Source organism: Scophthalmus maximus, chromosome 3 (genome assembly GCF_022379125.1).
Source record: "Scophthalmus maximus strain ysfricsl-2021 chromosome 3, ASM2237912v1, whole genome shotgun sequence".
NCBI lineage: Eukaryota > Metazoa > Chordata > Actinopteri > Pleuronectiformes > Scophthalmidae > Scophthalmus > Scophthalmus maximus.
In genome coordinates, this window is record NC_061517.1 from 4,380,399 (window position 1) to 4,400,312 (window position 19,914).

At 45.0% G+C, this 19,914-nt stretch overlaps 1 protein-coding gene across 2 annotated transcripts in view; it reads left to right on the forward strand.

Annotated features, from left to right (window-relative positions):
• The window catches only part of acap3a (ArfGAP with coiled-coil, ankyrin repeat and PH domains 3a), a 62,962-nt gene that overhangs the window by 12,863 nt on the left and 30,185 nt on the right, over positions 1-19,914 (forward strand). For both annotated transcript variants that reach the window (XM_035645548.2, XM_035645549.2), the window contains exons 2-4: positions 14,675-14,732; positions 17,730-17,849; positions 18,527-18,580. In XM_035645548.2, coding sequence (XP_035501441.2) covers positions 14,675-14,732; positions 17,730-17,849; positions 18,527-18,580 — 232 coding nt within the window. The remainder of the gene's footprint in view (positions 1-14,674; positions 14,733-17,729; positions 17,850-18,526; positions 18,581-19,914) is intronic.

Genomic DNA, 19,914 nt, shown 5'->3' on the forward strand with positions numbered 1-19,914 from the left:
GTCGTTTTTTTTCCTCTTCGTTGCTGTTGTTTCTACGAGCTCCGTGTCTCGAGCTTCTAGACAGGAAAGCGCTGCATGCTTCACACGTCTGGTATGTCTTTCTAGTGCGAGCCAAGCTGCGTGTTTTTAGCCCACAAAAATGCCGGGAAGACTCCCAGCTCAGCCCCAACACCACGGCCCGGACACATCACGCCTGCGTTTGGGGATTTCGCAGAGCCGTTCCACCAAAATGTCAGAGTGTCGCTCTGTGGGACCGACTCAATGTGAGCGCTGCTCTATTCAGCGTCGGCCCAGAAAAAGGCTGCAAGAGGCAAACGACGTCTGTAGGCTTTATTGTCTTCCTCCCCTCAATGGAACATTGTCCAGGCCCGGGTTCTCACAGTCCAGGCCTCCTCTTCTGAATCCTCCGGGTGTGTGTGCGTGTGTGTTCTTTCCTCCTTTGGTCTCCCTCGTCCCGAATATCTTCATTGACATTTTTGTGTGCTGCAGTCATCTCGGACCACCCTGTGTTAATATAAACCTGCGCCGCCAGCCGAGACCTCTCATATCCTGACCCTTCTTTACCCTGTCAGCCCCCCCCCCCCCCCCTCCCGCTTCCAATGATCAACAGCATCCCACTCCCCACCCACCCGCTCGGACAATACTACTGTTACAAACACACACATCCTATGTAATAATATAAACACACTATTTGCGACACTGTCCAATTAGGGGCGGTTTCCCTCATGATGATGCACAGGAAGCAGTCGCAGACCGAATCTGGTGTAAACTCTTCCCTGTGACATTACCGCGACATGGCCGTCTTTGTTGGCTGCCTGTCTGAAGTGCCACTTCCCCATGGTCTGCGGTGGCCTAATTACACGACCCCTAACCACCAGAGCCGATGAGCGATGGATGGAGCTGTCACCGCGTTATGCACGGCCACTTCACCCAGCCGGTTTGTCAAAAGGCCCTAATTGGAGCCGATATTAAAGCCTCGCTGTGTCGGGCAGATTATACAATCGTGCAACGGTACGATTTTTTTTGGTAGATTAAAAAAAAAAAAAAGAAGTAATCATTGGTTTTTTGTTTGAAAACTTTTTCTTCATAAGGTTTCCTATTCTTCTGAACTGTCTGAACTTTGTTCCATAGCACTTTCCTGAAAATAAATACTGAAAATCAAAAGAACAGAAAAGTATATATATCAGCATCTGCAGCAGCCAATAGTTCAGTCAGTCTTATGTTTGATCACTTAGTTTAACTGATTCACAATTTAGTTACCAGAAACCAATATGACCTTTAGAAAATATTTTTTTTTCTGGCTCGCCAGTGATTAATAAGTTCCCAGAAGTTTAAAACCAGGAAATGCGTTTAACATGTTAACTTAATAAATTGCCTAAATCACAGATTTATTGTCAGTGTGACTATAATTTAATATATTATATGGGCTAATTGTTTAATCTAGTGGATTTTAAGTACTTTAAACGTTAAATCTTTCTATATTACCCTTAAGCAGCTTTGGGGTTCTTGGTCTGTAATTTATTTTGGAATGTTATATTATGTTCAGTGCAGTTACAGACTGTTGCATCACTCTCGCTCTGCGCCACACTTCAGTTGATCTGCGCCGGCCGGTTTTTCGGCCACTCTGACGTTTCATCGGTGAAAGCGTCGTCGTCGATTCCTCCTGAGTTAATATCAAGGTGGGAGTTGAAGTTTATGACTTCATCATCGCTGATCCGCAGTAACCCCGAGGCCACGCCGGACTCGCTGGCCACTTTCCCGTTCATTGTCGTGTTTTTTTTTTCAGCTGCATTCCTCTGCAGCTTCCAAGAACAGTGCTGTCAGCAGGAAGTTCAGCAGGGGAGCAACACATGGCTGCTTCCAGATTCACTGCAAACCCTGGACGCTGAAATTGACAGTTGCATTTATCTTCTTAGAAGACCGCCGTCTTACCCTCTGCTCCTTCGATGAGTGTGTTGTCTCATCATATGCAGTAGATTTAGCTCTCTGTGTGGACCCAGTGGCATCAGTTGTTGCTGACGGATCCCTCTAATCTCCGGCGCTGCGGTCGTAGCGTTCAGTGCAGACCGGGGATTTATTGCTAGCTAATGCAGCTCAAACCACAAAGCTTCAGACGCTTTGAGCAACACGGATGGCGTGTGGAAAACTGCTAAAGGAACAAACCGCACTCGGTCTAAACTTTGAGACCAAATTGAAATCACAGTTGAAGGTCATATCGTCCCACTGTCGCTCTAAACCGTTCCACAGCCGACACACTGAGATGCAAAAGCACGTTTTACAGAACTTTTTAAATGTTTACAGCACAAATGGTGTCCGTCATAAAAGAACCGTACTCGCGTGGGAGCATTTCTGCTCTGCGAGCGCAAACCCGGCCTTCCCTGCGCGTTCACAACTGCGAGCCAACGTATTCTTGAGGATTCTGCAGCCAAGACGGGGGGTTAGATAATCTGGGGACTGGAGCATCAGCCACTGTCCCCGCCTCCAAAGTCTCAAAACTCAACTCATGCCGCATGTTTTCCACATCATTTCATCCTCTAGTAGAATTGCCTACTTCTCTTTGAGAGTTAGCTTCCCAAGGCCCAAAGTGACGTCCTGACATGACCTGTGTTGTCCGACCAACAACCAAAAAGCCAAAGGTGTTTTGCTTATGGTCATACCCAATTTCCCCCGTGGATCAATTAAGTATTTTTGATTTCTGATATATGACAGAAAATAGAAATAAAGCTGGAAAAACATTACGTACTAATCAGAGTAATTTTCGGGAAATATGTTAATGGACTAATCATTTCATAGCGACATGCAGAACTAAATTTACTGTAACTATTAGAGACGGATGAAGTGTGGCCCAGTAAGGATGCTACTATTCCACCTCCTCTTCCTTTTTAATCCTCCACTGATCTCAGATAAACCTCAGTTGTCCTGGTTCTTTTTTTCGTCCTCCAACTTTGACCGACACCCATGTGGTTCCAATATTCAAATCCCTCATGGGCGAACAGAGTGATATCGCTGTTATCTGGTTAATCAAACAGACTTAAGATGCTCTGAAAATATGTCTTTCTAAATAAAAGTCTTTCATATGAGTGTCTCCAGCACTGAAATCTCTCCAGCTGTCTGGCTACATAATGAAAGGCGATATTGTGCAGAGGACGTCTGTTCCGAAGCTGACCCACAGTTAAAGCTTTTGAAATATTAGTGGAAAGGCTGACACAGGAAAGAAAAACCCTCGCAGATCCAACTCCTGAGTCGCGGGAGAGAAGCCTTCTGCCACATTACGGGAATTAGGACCTACAACTGTGGAGTTCCGCCATGTGCTTTGACACGTATGTGCATATTTTGTATGCAGACGGAGGAATTCGGTTCTACCATTGAGCAAATAACTCTGGCTTCACTTGGGTCATGTTCCCCCGAATTAATGGGAGCAGAAGCTAAAATTAGACGATGCAGACGTTTTGCCGTTTGTCTGCCGCATGAATCCCAGAGCAAGACGAGTTATAAATGGAAACAATGTTATTGAGCATTATAAAACAATCCCAGTGGATGACTTCAATGAGAGGAAAGCAGCAGTGCTTGTCACATTTACATATTTTGTACTTAAAAGGGCCTTTTATCATCTGCTGATTATTCTGCCCACTTTTTTTTTAAACTCACGCGAAGATGTTAATTAGCTTTAATCCAAATTATCCGGATGTCTTCGTCAGCGTCTCCATGTTGTCCTGGTGCGTCTGTTCGGGGCTGACTGCAGTTTGAATTTGAGCGTACTAGATTCCCAAAAAAAAAAAAAAGCGGGAAATAAAACATCTGCAGCTGTTGCTGTTGGTCAGCAGCAGTCAGTGTGAAACATGTTCTGTTTTTTCTTTTGGCAGCCGAACGCACTTTTTGTTGGTTCGTAGCCCTGCGCTGCCTGAGCGTGGAGTGTGATCAGACCGGGCTGGGGAGGGGGCTCGGGGCAGCTGCTCACTCCCCAGGGGTTGGAACACTCTCAAAGGGTCGTTGCTGGGTTAGGAATCAGGGTTTTGGCGGCCAGTTCCTTTACTGTTTTGTGCATGAGTAAGTGAGGTGTGAAAGGGCTGCAAGTACATTCACTTTTGGCCATGAGTGCTGTGGTTGGTCAGGGAATGCATCATCTGAATCCGAGTTCAAATATTTCTTAGTGGGTTAATGGCTTTGGTCCAGACTGGAGATGACTATGAGATAGATTGCAACATTTTTGTTTTATCTGGACATTAATTTCATTCAATCCAACTTGATCCACAGATTTTTCCTCTTGCGCCACTTTGAGGTCGATTTTTGTGGTTTTTGGAACGAAATGTTTCAACAAATACAGTTGGTCAGCTTCAAATTCATGGTCCCCTGCGGATGAATTGTGTGACACAGTATACATACAATAACTTTGCCCACTGTACTGGGTACAGTTATTCCATCTCCTGCCAAGAGTTAGATGAGAAGACTGGTGCTGCTCTCGGTGAAAATGAAGGTTCGGCCAGCAGCAGGTTAGCTTAGCTTAGCTTAAAAAAAACCTGAAAACAAGAGGTAAGCAACTAGCCTAGCTCTGTTCAAAGGCAACGGAATCTGGCTAATGGGTAAAATGGCTGCTGGCTGTAACTTTATGATCAATGGCCGACATGAGAGTGGTACAGATCTACTCATCCAACTCTCAGCAAGACGCCACACACGCACATTTCACAGACTCTCAAAGAATTTGACAGATTTTCATTCTTGGAGGTGTTTTTATCCCCCTTGGACGTTTCAACTGACAACCCTGGCAGGAGTTTGTGCAGGAACAAGCTTGGCTGCAGAAGTGCTGCAGAAATTTGATTTGAGTGTTTCTGCAGAAGAAAGTCGTCCCTCTGTTCTCATCATGTGCACATCGAGGAGATGGGATTCATCGGGTCAACTCAAGTGGGGATGTTATGTTACGCCTGTGTTGTGCTCAGGGACTGACTCTCTTCCTTCCCTGCTTCCCTGCCCGGAAGCCGTCGGTCGGTCGGACAGTGCCAGAACTTACGTCTCCCGCCAAGGGAGGGTCTGAAAATATGAGCATGTGTTGTTCAAGGTTCCAACGTGCCACCAGCAGGCTGATAAAGGAGGAGGATCTGTAACAGCAGAGAGAATATTTAATTTCATTTGAATGGTTTTGTTGCCGTAGAAAACCGCAATAGATCCCAACATGTGTGTTGAAGAAGACAGATGTGTTCATCTTCCATGACGGGTTGCTTCATTTTCATGCAAGCAGGCTTCTCTTAAAGGGCAATTCCACCTTTTTTTACACTTGAAGATCAGTCTACTGAATTACGATGAGTAATCAAAAAGAAGCTGGCTGTTATGTAGACTAGTTGAAAACCACGTATTATTATGAAAAATGAAATGTTATTTTAATTCTGGTTCATATGTGTTTGCCAGTATAACAGACCAATTTCAGACCTTATACTGTCTCGTCATATGGGTTGTCTTTCACCACTGTTATATAAAATCAATCAGTCAGCAAAACCAGCAATAAAGTTTATGTTCTCCTTTTTTTTCATTGCTTTTTGGGAACTTTTTAATTACTCCTGGTTTTCCTGTGTCAAACGAAGATCTAAGCATCATTTTTAATATAGAAAATTGTGGGGGAGATTTGTAGTTTCTGGCAAAGCTCAGATCGTTAACCAATGACTGACATTAATCAGTCAGTCCTTTTGCTGTTAGTATTGGCCTTTAACAGTCCTCGGTTAAACCTTTATTTTACTATTTATTTTACATGTTGCTTCTGTTTGTGGCTTCTCTGAATAAGATGAACACCAAATGTGTTTCTGACGCTGGTGTTTCCCGTGTTTTTGGCTGATTTCTGTGGAGGAACGTCGTGCCTCTCTGGTTTTTTTATTCCCTCAGGATTTATAGACCGCTGTGGTCTTCGGCGTGGAGAGAAAGCAGCACGTGTCCAACCCATGAGCTTTTCGGACGGAGCGTTTGCAGGGGTGTGGCAGGGAAGGTGGAGGAGGAGGAGGTGTAGGGAGCAGAGAGGCAAAAGTTCACCCACAGCAGGCAGACCGGTCATCTGAGGTGGAGAGCTCAACCTGTCGCCAGCCTAGATATCTTTGTCAGTTAAAACAAAACATGAGGGGTGTTGATTTTGGAGAGGTTGTGTGCACTCAGGAGATAGGAATATATTAAACAGACTCAACCCCCACCCCCTCCCTGTCTCTGCAGCCAGACTCCTTTACCTTTCCCCTCTTCTTTCACTCTCCTTTTTATATTTTTCCATCCCATTGTTTCCAGTCCAGACAGCTCTCAGGATGATGGATGTTCTGATTCAGGCCTGTTACGGTTAAGCTCAGCAGGCTCCACATGCAGATACTCTAAGTTTCTGAGATCCTATCCCAGCTCATGGCTTTGGGGGATTCCTCACAGCAGCACATGTACCTTTTCTAATTCTCAGAATCATGCTTTTTTGGTTTGGGAGACTGACACCTTGCTGACTACAGTCTTTCACAGAGCTGAATGCCGGAAGATGGAAGCCAGGGAGCCAGACGATTTCTGGGAGCTCATTCAGTTAGCTCTGCCAGACTACGTCTGGATCCCCTCCATTGGAAAATGATTTCCCCCAGGCAGAAATCTTGCCGGTCCAATCACAACCAATCATCTGATAACGGGCGGGGTTTATACCACGACGCAGAGAGAAGTGACCTTTGTAAACAACCAAGATGGCTGCCGCTGCTGAACGAGCATTTGACTAAAAGTACCCGTTATTTTCACATTTCTCCCACAAAAACGGCAACACTGGTTCACAGACATTGTGGAATCGTCGTCACAGACATCTCCTCTCTTCTCTGGTCTGTTGACATTATCGCGCCGCTCAACAGACGTCACGTGATTTGTTGCTCTCAGTGGTTGTAGGTCTGTCCAATTGCATCCGTAGGCATTTTGGTCTGCGTCCGTTGGTAACGCCTCTTGGAAATCGAAAATTAACTGAGAGGTCAACCACTTGATAATCCCTTTGGAAAACCATTTTTTTTGCCCTTAGATTATTGTTCCCCCCCAGGTTCCATCTCTGTTTACCTGCTCAGCCCATTGACTTTACCTTGTGATGAAAATAAAACTTAACATTTCAAGCCTCTGTGAACGCTTTACAATGAAAAACCTCCACGGATTAAAAAATAAAATAAACCATAATAGAAAGAGTAATGAACAACCTCATGTGGAATTTCAGGTCCTGTCAGCAGTTTTATAGACATCTCATTTATATGGGTGGGGAAAATGTTTATTTGTGGATATTTTTTTTTCTTCGCACAGCCGCAAGTGGCCATTGGAAGAAATTGGCAGCAAGGCCGAGTCTCAGCGCCGCATACAACACTTTTAATACATCCGTGATTCAAATACTGTCTGGGGAGAGCTTCCTCTAAACTGAACCTAAAGTGGAGACTGAAATGTTGGTGAAAAGAAAATGAAGAACACGGGCAGCTATTTTTAGACACCCTGTCTAATCTAATTAGCATTTCCAAGACTTGTCTTTGGATGCAACAACAAAACTGTGCAGAATTAGCCCAATAGAGTTCATTTCACACTGTTGGATTATTCTATTTTTTACTTAAGCGGTAGATTAAGACTCGTCTGAATCTCATACAAATGTGGTTCTGTCGGGTGTTTTTCTGTCCTGCTTTTGGCTAGAATTACCTTCTCTCCTCGTCAGCAGTTTTATGAGGCCTCTCGTTGTGAAGACAGAGGATACAGCACACACATGCTCCTCTGAGAAAATAGACTCAGCTTTTTTTTGTGGCTTTTCCAGGAGGACAAGCTCGGTCAGGTGGCCAGTCACTGTTGAACTAGTCACTGTTCCACTTGGAGTTCCTCAGGGCAGCGAGAGGTTTGCCTTTCATCCTGGCAGATTTTAATGGCACAACGTCGGGCACAGGCTGAAGCATTCAAAGAAGTGCAAACGGTTTTTTGTTTTGTTTTATCAAATCGTGAACGAATTTTGTTTCATTTTCTACGCTGATGACGCAGTTTTTGCAGGTGAAAGCAGATATACTTTCTACTGCATGTGAAATAGGGGGCTGCAATTAATAGTTATATCTTGGTTTTGTATGATTATCTGTAATATGGAATTTAACTGGTTCCAGCTTACATACTGTATGGCCAGGCTTTTGTCTACCTTTCACATACAAAGTCAATGCAAAGACACGAATAGACGTGAATAACGCAAAGACTGTGACGCAATGAGAATTCAATTTACTCGCTCGAGTGGAACTATTTGAACTAAGGCGAAATATTCGCACGACGAGACGTCGCGAAAGCCAATCAATGTTGTGATCCTCCCGACGTCACTGACGTCCGTATCCGACAGAGAACGGGCGGATATTCTTAGGTTGTGTTTACCCCTGCAAGTTAATCTAAATGATCCGGTCGCCAAACTAGCGGGAGTAACACTATGCATTTGATGTGAACGCAGCATTATACGTTAAAAACCCATTCCTCATTCATATTGCTGAATTGTTACACCCCTAATACACACACACACACACAAACACACACACACACACACACACACACACACTAACAGAACTGTTTTGAGCACCTGTCCTATGACTGATGGTATCCAGGCTACTAAATCTATGTGTTCACCGCTGGCTTGATGCTCAGGCCTGCAGAACGTTACAATCGTGGCCAATATGAGTAATTATTGTTGCAGCAGACATGTCACTTCACTGTGAAGCCATTACTGCAGATGTGCGTGTGTGTGTGTGCGTGTGTGTGTGTGTGTGTGTGTTGTTGTTGAAGAGGGTTCAGCATATTCTGGTGCAGAAATGTGAGCAGTATTTATTGTGCAGAGCAGAGCTGTCGCCTGTCAGAACAGAGCGCAGGCCAGTTTAAGTATGAGGGACACGTCTAAGCCTTCAAGTGGAAATAAAAGCCTCGGCTTATGAACAATAGTCGGAGCTTTGAACACATGTTGGGGAGGGAATTACCGGAGACATTTGAACTCACTCTGCACCTTAAACGCATTAGGACTGGGTTACCACACATTACGGGGCATCGTAAATCTGAAATTATCAGGATGATGATGTAAAATGTGATGCCAACTGGAAGAGCACTGAGGCTCTTTTGGAGGTCATAAGGTCAAAGTCAGGGCATGCGGCATTGGCTATTTACTTTAAGGATAGGCCTGGTATGGTATGGCCTGTCAAGCATTCTGTGAGGTATGTCTGAGGCCGACAGCACAGGTCCTTCATTGGTTCAAGTTTCTTCTGGATTTCTAAAGATGGAAGGAAATCATCGTAACATTCCGTGAACTTTTTTATGATCTGAAACTCATTTTGATGCTGCGTTTAACTCCAGACTGGTCAGGGTTGGGGATCACTTTCGTTGCAGACTAAAGTGAACATCAAGCATGAATATATTGGTTTCAAAAACCAATCATCACACAATCTTTATAACGTCAACGTTGAAGGCACCTCTCTTCTTTCGCTTTTTTTTTGCCATTTTCTAAAACCTGCCACTGTCAGAGGCAACGGAAATACGAATCTACTGTAAAATGCAGGTTAAATGATTACAGACGCAGATTTGTCCTTAAAATGGCAGAGAGAGAAAGAAGAGTAGGCTTCTACATTGACGTGCCGCTTACCGTCACCTTGTGGTTACATTTGAGCAAATTTCGGACGAGTTTTGTGACAGAACGTAAAGTGTGAAGGTCTGACGGAGCGGGAAGAAAATGAGAGACGTTATTTTAATAGCAGTCTGACAAACATCGACCACTAATTACACAGTAGCACTAAATTAGACGAGTTCTCCGTCTGCGCGGCTCAGAGATCAGCCGTCCAAGTTTTCCATGACCTGGACTTTTTATTGCGTAACAATTATTTTCCGAAATATATTGGGGGGGAAAAGTTATAAATAATGTTGATTAATCAGATTCCAGACTGCTGGTTTGTTGCTGAAGAATGCAAATAACGTTAGTTATTTAATAATCTGCATCATCGCACTGATGGATCAACATCAGAGCTCTTGATATGTCAGGGGTGGTGAAGATGGACATCAAATCCAATTTAGAGCAGGACACAGCTGCTTACACTGGTCTAAACTCAGGATCCAGATTTTTTCTTCACCCCCCAAAACTAATAGAGTCGGTTCATGATGTGCGTCAAGCAAAAAATTATAGTAGATCAATTCTGATGTTTTTTGCATTGGAAATGCATTCACACGACACGATGTGGTGAAAGCCAATTAGGGATGAGATTCTCCTAAAGTCACTGATGTCTGCGTCCGAAAGAGAACGGGTGAATATTCAAGGGTTTAAACTTACGCATCTGTTTTTAGGATGTTCTCAGTTTAAGCATGTGGAGGAAGCCAAAGCTTGACAGGTCAGTTCGGGGGAGCTGGTTACTAGTCATTTCAGAGAGACTAAGTTAGTCCTTTTGTGAAATTGCACTGGGTATATTTAACATTGCATAGCCAGGGAGGCCCCCTTGACCCTGCATTAGTGCACATAGTGGCCCGGGGGAGGAGGAGGAGGAGGATGGAGAGAGCTGGGCAGGGCCGTGCAGCTAAGAATAACCCGAGCTGCTACTCGGCATAGCTGAATAGAATATGCTCGGGGATCCCACCCACCCACCCCCAGCCTCCATTCAGTCATTCAACCGTGCGGTCCAGCCCCAATTAGGACACTAAAGCGATCAATATTATGACAAAATGCCTTCTTTTTTTCCCCCAGACAAGAAGGTGCTTTGTCACAATGGCGCCCCTCAGACAGACTGGGCCACCCCGTCTCCAACCCCCTTTGCTTCCCCCCTCCTCCAGCCCACCCGACCTCCAACATTCTCCACATTGATGAAATGGTCTGTGGACAGTTTTGAATTAAGATGAGATTAAGAGATTCGGGGGAAGTGCAGGAAACGAGCAAACGGGCAGATTGATATCAAACAGTCGGCTGATTACCGAGGATCACTCGAAGCTCGCGTCCAGCCTGCTCAACAGCTGTGGTCGTTTGTACGCTGGCACCACCGAGACCAGAGCGCGCCGACACCGCTGCATCACTCGCTGGCCAATTCGCTCTCTCCCCAGCTGGCCACTGTCTGTGGGTTTAGCTGCCGAGGCCGCAGCTGGTGGACGCACGTCGGGGGTCACTACCTGGACCCAGCGTTGGCTCTGTCCTCAGCCTCCCACCTGCTCGCTCTCCACCGAGACCACCAGGACCTTCTGCCTCCTTGACTCACCCTCCCGAAACACAACCCAGACACCCCTATCTGGGCCCAGCTGCATCTCTGTCAGCCGTCCAGCTCACACACACACACACACACACACACACACACACACTTACAGCAGCCAAGACTTGCTCACCGAGTTCTTTCTGTTTCACACTTAAACTTCTACTTAAACCGTCAGAGATTAATCTTCCACACATATATAATGAGCTTGAGAATATATGATGAATTTTTAGGGGATGGTGTTTTAAAAGCATTCAATCAAATCTGGGTCCTTTCAAATTGTGTGTTTGGTGGAAATCGGTTTGGTCGTCAAAGAAACAGACATGGATGAAAACATAACCTCCTTGTTGCAGATAATTACCCCATGTGGTCATTGCAGGTTAAATTTTTGTATGAATACTTTTCTTTTTTTCCCACTGATGCTTGTAGAACCTGTAAAAGTCATAGTTCAAACACACCACACAACAATACCAGCATGGACAAATGGGTTATTTTACATTTCATCATTTAAAAAATAACTTGTTTCAGCGTCGTGTGAATGAAGTCAAGACGAGAGTCGCCTCGCGGACCAGAGAGAAAACAGAGCTGTTCCGAAACTTGGTGAACGGCACCTCAGCCGTCGGTCTGGTCGCCCCGTCAGCAGCCCAGAAACCAGCGGCCCTGCCGCTTGCTCAGCACAATGTCCTTGTGTATAATGATTTTTTTTACACCAGCGTTTAACTGCACTGTTCCATGTCAGATAAATGATCCCAGACCGACCCTGCACACAAACATGTTCCTCTCAACCTGCCCAGGCGAGTTCTAAACTCATCACGATGGCGACCGTTGAGGAGAGAATGTTTATTGACAATGTGAAGCACGTGTGGACGACGCGCTGCTGTTTAACAGTCTCCTGACGAGCTTTTGATGAGGCAGCGACGGTCATCTCCTGTCACAGACGCCTTCTTGTGACTCGTGTGTCATTATCCACTCAGCTTCTCCGTCCCCCTGTGGTGTGAATAAGGGTCAACTCACGAGCACATCGGGGACCTCTGCGGCCCACTTAGGAGATGGTTGCCCTGACTACGGGGGGGGGGGGTGCTCTCTGTGCATCCATTATGGGAGGCGTGTGCAGTGAGACAGGGTAGTGGGTTGGGGGGGTTACAGCCTGGGGCTGGGTGGGGTTCATCGGCGGGAGCAGCTGTCCCACGAGCCAGAGTCTGCACATCTGGATCTTCTAGCTGGGCCGTTGGTCACCACGTTGATCCACACTGGTTCCGTTTGCATTAGGATCAGTGCTGTGCTGGAGAAGCCAGCGCCAAATCCCCGGCCTTCACTGCAAGATACTGATACTGACTATTTTTATTAATGATTTCAATAATTTGTGGCTCCCTGGCTCCAGTTTTTCAAATGTGATGATTTTGTGTTTTGTGTCCTCTGCGTTATATCGTTTTGTCTTGTTGGCTGTTTTTTTCCACTATTTCATTTACTAATTAAAAGAATAAACTGCAGATCAACCAGAAATATAAAAATAACAACTGTTGAAGGCCTACTGGTGCCCATTTGTAACGGTTAGTCTGTAAACAGTTTAACCAAAGACTGAGGTTCTCACATTATCAGACGTTGTGTGTTGTTTTGTCATCTTCCTTCTCGTCTTGTGAACCATCTCGTGACCCCTCATATGAATCTTGTGACATGAAATTTTCTACCTCCACCTCGCTAAATTCTTTTTTCTTTTTTGTAAAGTCAGCTGTCGAGAGCCATTGTGTTCATGAGCTATGACATCTAAAATAAAGTGAAATTAACTTTCTACTATGGTTTATTCAATAAATGGCCAAGGAAACAAAATAAGTATATATTTAAATGTGTAATTTGTTTTAAGTTTTACAATAGGTTGAGCAGAACCTTCATCACCTTTCATCACATCAAAGGAGCTGCAGATAATGCTGAGTTGGTTCTGAAAACCTCTGGCTTGTAGCCAATGAGAATGGGCCACCCACTTGTAAACTGTGTTGGGCAACACACAAATGAAACAAAAAAAGAATGTTTCGAAATCAGCCCGACTCCTGCTGGAAAGGCGCGGGTGACCCGGGCCTCCTGAAAAGCGAGAGCCCACTAAGCCCCTCTGCATTATCACATTAAAAACAGGGCAGATTCATAAAATGACATCAGCAGTGAAAACAGCCTTGCTCACTGCAGGATTATCCCTGGGTGTGGTCGTTCGGCTGCAGGCTGTTTTGGGTAGGAGATCAGCTGAGGTCACAATAACACATGTCCACACGTGGAATAATACGGTGTTGATTATTTAGGTAACATATGTTTCGACTCTGCGCGAGTTGGAACTTTTGACAGCTATTTCCTCTCTGGGGAATTTTTTCCCCCCTCCGCTTCTTTAATTCCATATACGAGGAGATGGTCGGGAGGCGGAGAGGAGCGTGAGAGCATGTGCCATCCTTCGTTCCCCCGAGCTCTCTGCAGCCCAGGCCAAGCGGGCCAATCCGCCCGAGGCCAGAGAGAAAGAGATGAGACAGAGATCCAAGTTTTATATCCTGCCAGGCATGACCGATATATGCCACAGATACTCTCATCACAGGGCTCCTGTGTGTGTGTGTGTGTGTGTGTGTGTGTGTGTGTGTGTGTGTGTGTGTGTGTGTTTGTGTGTGTGTGTGTGTGTGTGTGTGTGTGTGTGTGTGTGTGTGTGTGTGTGTGTGTGTGTGTGTGTGTGTGTGTGTGTGTGTGTGTGTGTGTGTGTGTGTGTGTGTGTGTGTGTGTGTGTGTGTGTGTGTGTAGAGCTGTGATTTGTTTTACCGTCTCCTTGATATTGAAATTGAAAAACGAGCTTTCGCTGCATGTCAGAGAAAGCTGCCAGAATCCCCCCAAGAAAAATTCTTAATTACATACAACCAAACTGCAACAGAAAGCGTACTGTAATTGCGACTGGATAACATTTGCTTGTACGATCGCACGAGGGAACATTTTCTGATTTACGTATTTGGCAAGTTGCAAATATGTTGATACAGAACGTGTCGGTAAAATGTTCACAGGCCAACTAACACGTCAAGGCAGAGTTGATGATCCACATGCTGCCTCCATGACGTCGACTCATGGAGAAGCTACTGAGCGACATCATCCAGCTGTGGGTGTAAATCACACCTCTCTCGGAGGTTGGGGCTCCAGATGCAGCTGGGTGTGGTGGTGCCGCTGACAGTCAGTGGGTAGGTGGATTCTTGGGGGCTGCGGAACGAGCCAGACTGCCGTGTTCCCCCCGCTGAGTGGAGACCTCGTCTGTCACTTTGTTTTGACAGCGCTGAACTTCTCCCAGGGCGGCGTCTCAGCCACTTAAAGAAGAAACCATACCAAACTCCTGCATGTTGATGCACAAACATGTTCTGGCTTCGCAAAACTCTGCCTGTCATTCACAGTTTTATGGAGTGTCGAGAACGTCTGTTTTCCAAGAAATTGGAGCGACCTTAATGGAAATCTGTGAACTAAGAGCTTCTCTTGCTTTTGTCTTTCAGGGCAAATATCGATGAGGTGGAGACTGAGGTCGTGGAGATCGAGGCAAAGCTCGACAAGGTAAGACGTTTGCTGTTGTCACTACAAGACGCAATTTATCTGTCAGGTTCATCATCTGGTCCAGAGGCAGAATGTTTCTGTGCTGTGTCAGTTAAGAGGCAAATCTAATCAACACTACGTAAAAGGACAGAAAATGATTGGCACATTGCTCAATAAGCATGTTACACTTCTCCTCGCGAGGCCCTAAACAGAAGGTGCATTTCTGTTCACCTGTTTCCTTTAGTATTTTTTCGATTTGCACATTAAAAAATGCCAGAAATTACAAAAAGTCAAAATCCAAAAAACGTCTGGCTGAGGTGGAAAAGATTTTTTATTCAAAAATGCAACAGTAAATAAATCGTGACACACATGAAGATTGTGATCTGTGTTTGACTCACGAGATTAAAAACAGAAGCAGAAGTGATGAGGAGGCTGTAACGTTCCTCAAATTAATACAGGAATCAAACACAAACGCCACATTTCGATCATGTTTTCTCCGTGTTCTTCTACTGTTTGAGATTTGACTCATGCCGCTTTAGTTGCATCATCATGTTACGCCCTCTTCTGCGGTGATTTCACAGCGCCCGGCTGGAGGACAGGAGCCACCAGCTGGGGATTTTTGATGCGCCCAATATTATTTGACTTCACTTATCTTTGAATATCTTTTTGCTAATGCTCTGGAAAATCTGTTGAGATTTGCTTCTGGATATAAATGTGGTGTGTACCACATGTTGCATGTTGCAGTAGTTTCGGCCTCCTTGCCCGAAGCAATTCTCCTTGCAGAGACTCTATCCACTGCATCAGACACAGCTTGTCCGTTACACTCAGCTGCTCGCTCTCTCAGCATGATTTTAGTCCACACTTCACGTAATGGGCAGTGTAATGTCGCTCAGTCCAGCTCAGGTTTGTTCAGACGTGATGTGGCAGCAGTGTAAGATGGGATTCGCTGAAAACATTAGACTGCACCACGCTGCCTCTCAGCATCCGGTTGCCCTGTAATGAGGCAGCCAGATGCTCTGCCTGTAATGCACAAGTCACAGCTCCATCTGTCCATCTTTTGACTCTGAACTACAGTACGTGGCAGCGAGAGCCAGGATTAGTCAGACAGGCGGTTCTTTTCCTGCCATCAGTGGTGGAAACTCCCAATAAAGTTACATTCTCACCGAAAGGGATCCTTTCCACTTTTTAATGCAATAGTCAACATTTATTATCATGCAGTTCTCCTCCAGTTTCTTCATGAAGCCTGTGTCTTCAAAACATCGGAGAGACGGCAATTTAACAACTTTTACTCACCAGCAGCGTCTGCAGTTGTGGCATCGCCTAATCCTTTTTCTGCACTCTGCATGAATGATTTCATTTTAATATAATCCAGTTGTGCAGTTCAAAATTAGATCATGGGAAGGGGGAAGAAGAAACTATTTAGCACCACATTTCAATGGATTGATCTTGATTCCAACGCTCTGTTCGTCACCACTGAAACCTCATTGTTGTGTAACTCTACATTGTTCTGTTTTCTTGTGCTTCAGCTCTTGGTCGACATCACTCCCTTAAAACGGTCATTTATGGCAGCGTCAGCGGTGTTGCTCCAGGCAAAAAAATTATGGCTAAAATATCCCTTAAGCTTTCATATGTTACATGTGTGTATCCATGGTCACCGGACCTTTCCACCAGCACCAACACGGGGGTTCACGTTTGAGATCACTTTGGTGAAGGGGCTTTTCGTCTAGCGTCATCATCTGTTCAAAATTTGGGGGGTTTAGCTCGTCCAGTACGTAGTGTAAGAGCAGGGCAGTTCAGTCTTTACAGTATGTCTGGGTAGCAGATGGTGCTGAAAAACAGACAGTTTGGCGACAGAACAGAGGGTGAAAAAAAATAAAGAAGCAATTAATTCTCCTCTCATGAAAATAGAAGCCAAACAAACCAGACTTAAAGGCAGATATCGCACAATTTTTTGCTGACGGTCGCAGATAAGGGTAAGTAGCGTGCTCCCTTTAATACGTTACAGTATGTGGTTGCTTCAAACACCAAACATTCCTGCTGAATTATCAGTCTCTGTTGTCAGTCCAGCCCTGGATGACATTAATAATGTAACTTACGTGTTTGTTCGCCGGCATGGGGCACGGTTTGTTCGCCGGGATGGCTAACACATGGACAATGTGCCCACTAGCATATGTCACCTCACGTGGTAACTAGACGACAACAAACATGCGTCTGCATGACTTGGATCCTCGGCCAGATGGGAGATTTTGATGTGGCAACAAAAACTTGAGTGCTGTGGCTGAGTTGATTCCTATTTCACCAAGGCCTTTCACCAAGCTTTTCACCGAGCCTTGGGGAAATAGCAGTCTGTGAATATAAAGAGACGACATGATCACAGTCAACATTCAGGGCAGTTGCCAGGATATTAGACTTCTGGTGGGTTCATACCAAGTTCAAAGAAAACATTTTGCGTGCTGAGATTAAATAATAAGACAATGCATCACTCGCTTGAACTGAAATATTTGAGCTTGAGCGAAATATTCAACTGTCGCAAAACCGCGAAAGCCAATTAGAGTTGTTATCCTCCCGACATTACTGTCGTTCGCCAGTTGTGTTTTTACCCACGCAAGTAAACACAAATGATCCTGCGGCCGAATTTGAGTGAGTAACGCAACGCGAAAATTTGCTTCACGTTTGGTGTTAACACACCATTACCCTCCCGGTGATTTAAGTTTTTTCTTTCATCACATTGTTTCACCAATAAGTCAGAACAATAAATCGACCTGTTTTAATGTTGTGCCTGATTGGTGTTTACATGTTGGTGTCTTCACATTTCCATCTATCACATTGACAAAATGCACAATAGCTCAATTTCGCAATGAACTGTCCACTCATGCGCTCCAGGTATGATTGACGTTGTCCTCAGTGGTAACTACGGGCCTGCTGACATCAATATATGTCCGATGAAATGTACAATATGCTGCGGTACCTTCATTCATCCCCTACAAATTGTCCGTGTCTTTCTTCTTTTCTCCACAGCTGGTGAAGCTATGCAGTGGGATGATTGAAGCGGGGAAGGCGTACGTGAGCGCCAACAAACTCTTTGTCAACGGCATCCGGGATCTGTCGCAGCAGTGCAAGAAGGATGAGATGATCTCGGTGAGTTTCCAATGAGCATGGAATGTGTCCAAGTCGTTTCATCTGGTCACCGTTTGATCCATTGTCCTCTTTATTGTGGCTTTATTGCCTTTAGTTGACTTTCCTCCGCTATGGTTGTGAGCCTCAACAGCTCTGTACTCTATGAGTGTGTGTGTTTGTGTGTGTGTGACTAAACCTGATTACTAACACATTAGTAAGTGAGGATCAGATCAGGTCTGGAAACTTACTTCTGGCTCAGAGGCACAGCACCAGCGTCTCGGACTATTTTCATTGCTGCAGTCATTAAGTACTATTAAAAGCCTTCTTGGCTTGAGTCGTATGACTAATTGTGAGTTTCTTATTAAAGTCTTCTTCATATTTGTAATTTCCATTGTAAAAAAAAAGAAAAGAAAAAAAGATCAGAATCAGCCCTGCAATTACAGTTCCTTTTCCCGTACAAGGTTCAAGGGAAACAAATCCTCTTGAGCTCGAAAGTACACTTCAGTGACTTTAACTAGCCTCGACTTTATTTTAACCTTGCAGGGCTTTTCATTTTCTTCCAATTTGGAATTCAAATAAAGTTTTGTTTTACTTTGTGACAGCTTTGACTTCCTCCATTTATTGCAAGTGCAGCTGCAAATACTAGACTATTAATTTACAGTAATATCATAATGTTTTTGTGCTATTTTTCTGTGCAGGAGTTCCTGGAAAAGTGCGGGGAAAGCCTCCAGGAGATCATCAACTACCACATGGTAAGTCTGCCTGCGCTCCAGACTGTCCCGACATGCTCTACACACACTACACCGAGACACACCAGCACAGTGACTTCATCCAGTCTTCGAACGGTAACATTAACTGGCACTTGAGGCCTCCCGGGGGGAGCCAGTATTCCCTCTAGTGTGATACAGAGGGTCAGGCTGAGCTGTATTCAAACTAATTCCTCATGGATTACGTCTTTCACACATCATTACATGTGTCTGCCTGTCGCTGCGCAACTGTCAGTACTGTACCTGTCAGTCTGAGGCTGAGCCGTATGCACATCTTACCACAGATAATTAAAAAAAGTCCTACATTGATTTTTACGAATGCCGCACGTGATAGTGACAATAATAGTAAACGACACATTAATAAAGCCATTATTTACTTGTTTATTAAGGCTGCCCTATTAAAACGTGCTACATCACAGTCCAGTTAAGTCCATTTGTTCTAAAAGCAGTTATCTACTTCAATTTCCAAATTCACAGCCTTTTTGATTTACCTTACATCATCCAAATCTTTCCCCCAGACATTAGACAAAGCTTGTGCTTCACATCTGTGTTGTTTTCCCTCCCCGCCTTCAAGGCTCCTGACCCCCTGCCCCCCTCCTGCCCCTCCGAGGCCCTTTGAAGTCCATTAGCTTGAACGCCTCGTCTGCTTGACGATGCCATAAAGTGCAGTGTGTGTGTGTGTGTGTTTGTGGATTACATTCCTTTCTGAAGCTGCAACAGAAGATGTGTCATCACAAATCAGCCTCTCCCTGCAAACCCCACTCTCTCCCAGTCCATTGGCCACCGTGAGTTTAACATGACAAATGGAGGGTTAATGGCTCAGGTCAGTCAGGCAGGCGCGAATTAGCTTTAGCCGTTGGACAGTAGTGACCCTGTACAGTAGCTCCTCCTCTCACGTCGCAGTGTGTTACATATGGCCAGGCATGTGTAGATGATGTATGTGCGTGACTGCCGATAGCACGAGTGGAAATGACTCAGTTGAGTGTATATACTGGGAGAGCCACGTAGTAATGAGTAAAGGCTGAAATCAAAGCAATGAAATAAATAGTGCTTAAGGGCAACAAGATGGAAGAAGACATGTTAATAGAAGGATTGGGCATAACAAGGCAATGAGGATGAAACTATGTAAGTGGGCAACAATTAACCTTTGACCCCTTTGGTCCTGTTCAGACCTGGTATTCGAGCTACATCCACATTACCGTGTTTTCATTTAAAAATGCCTTTCGTTCACGTCTGCCGTCCACACTACTCTGGAGTTTTCAAGCCGGAAAACGCTGCCCGCCCCCATTTTAGTTTAAAACCTCCGGGGATGCGGTGAT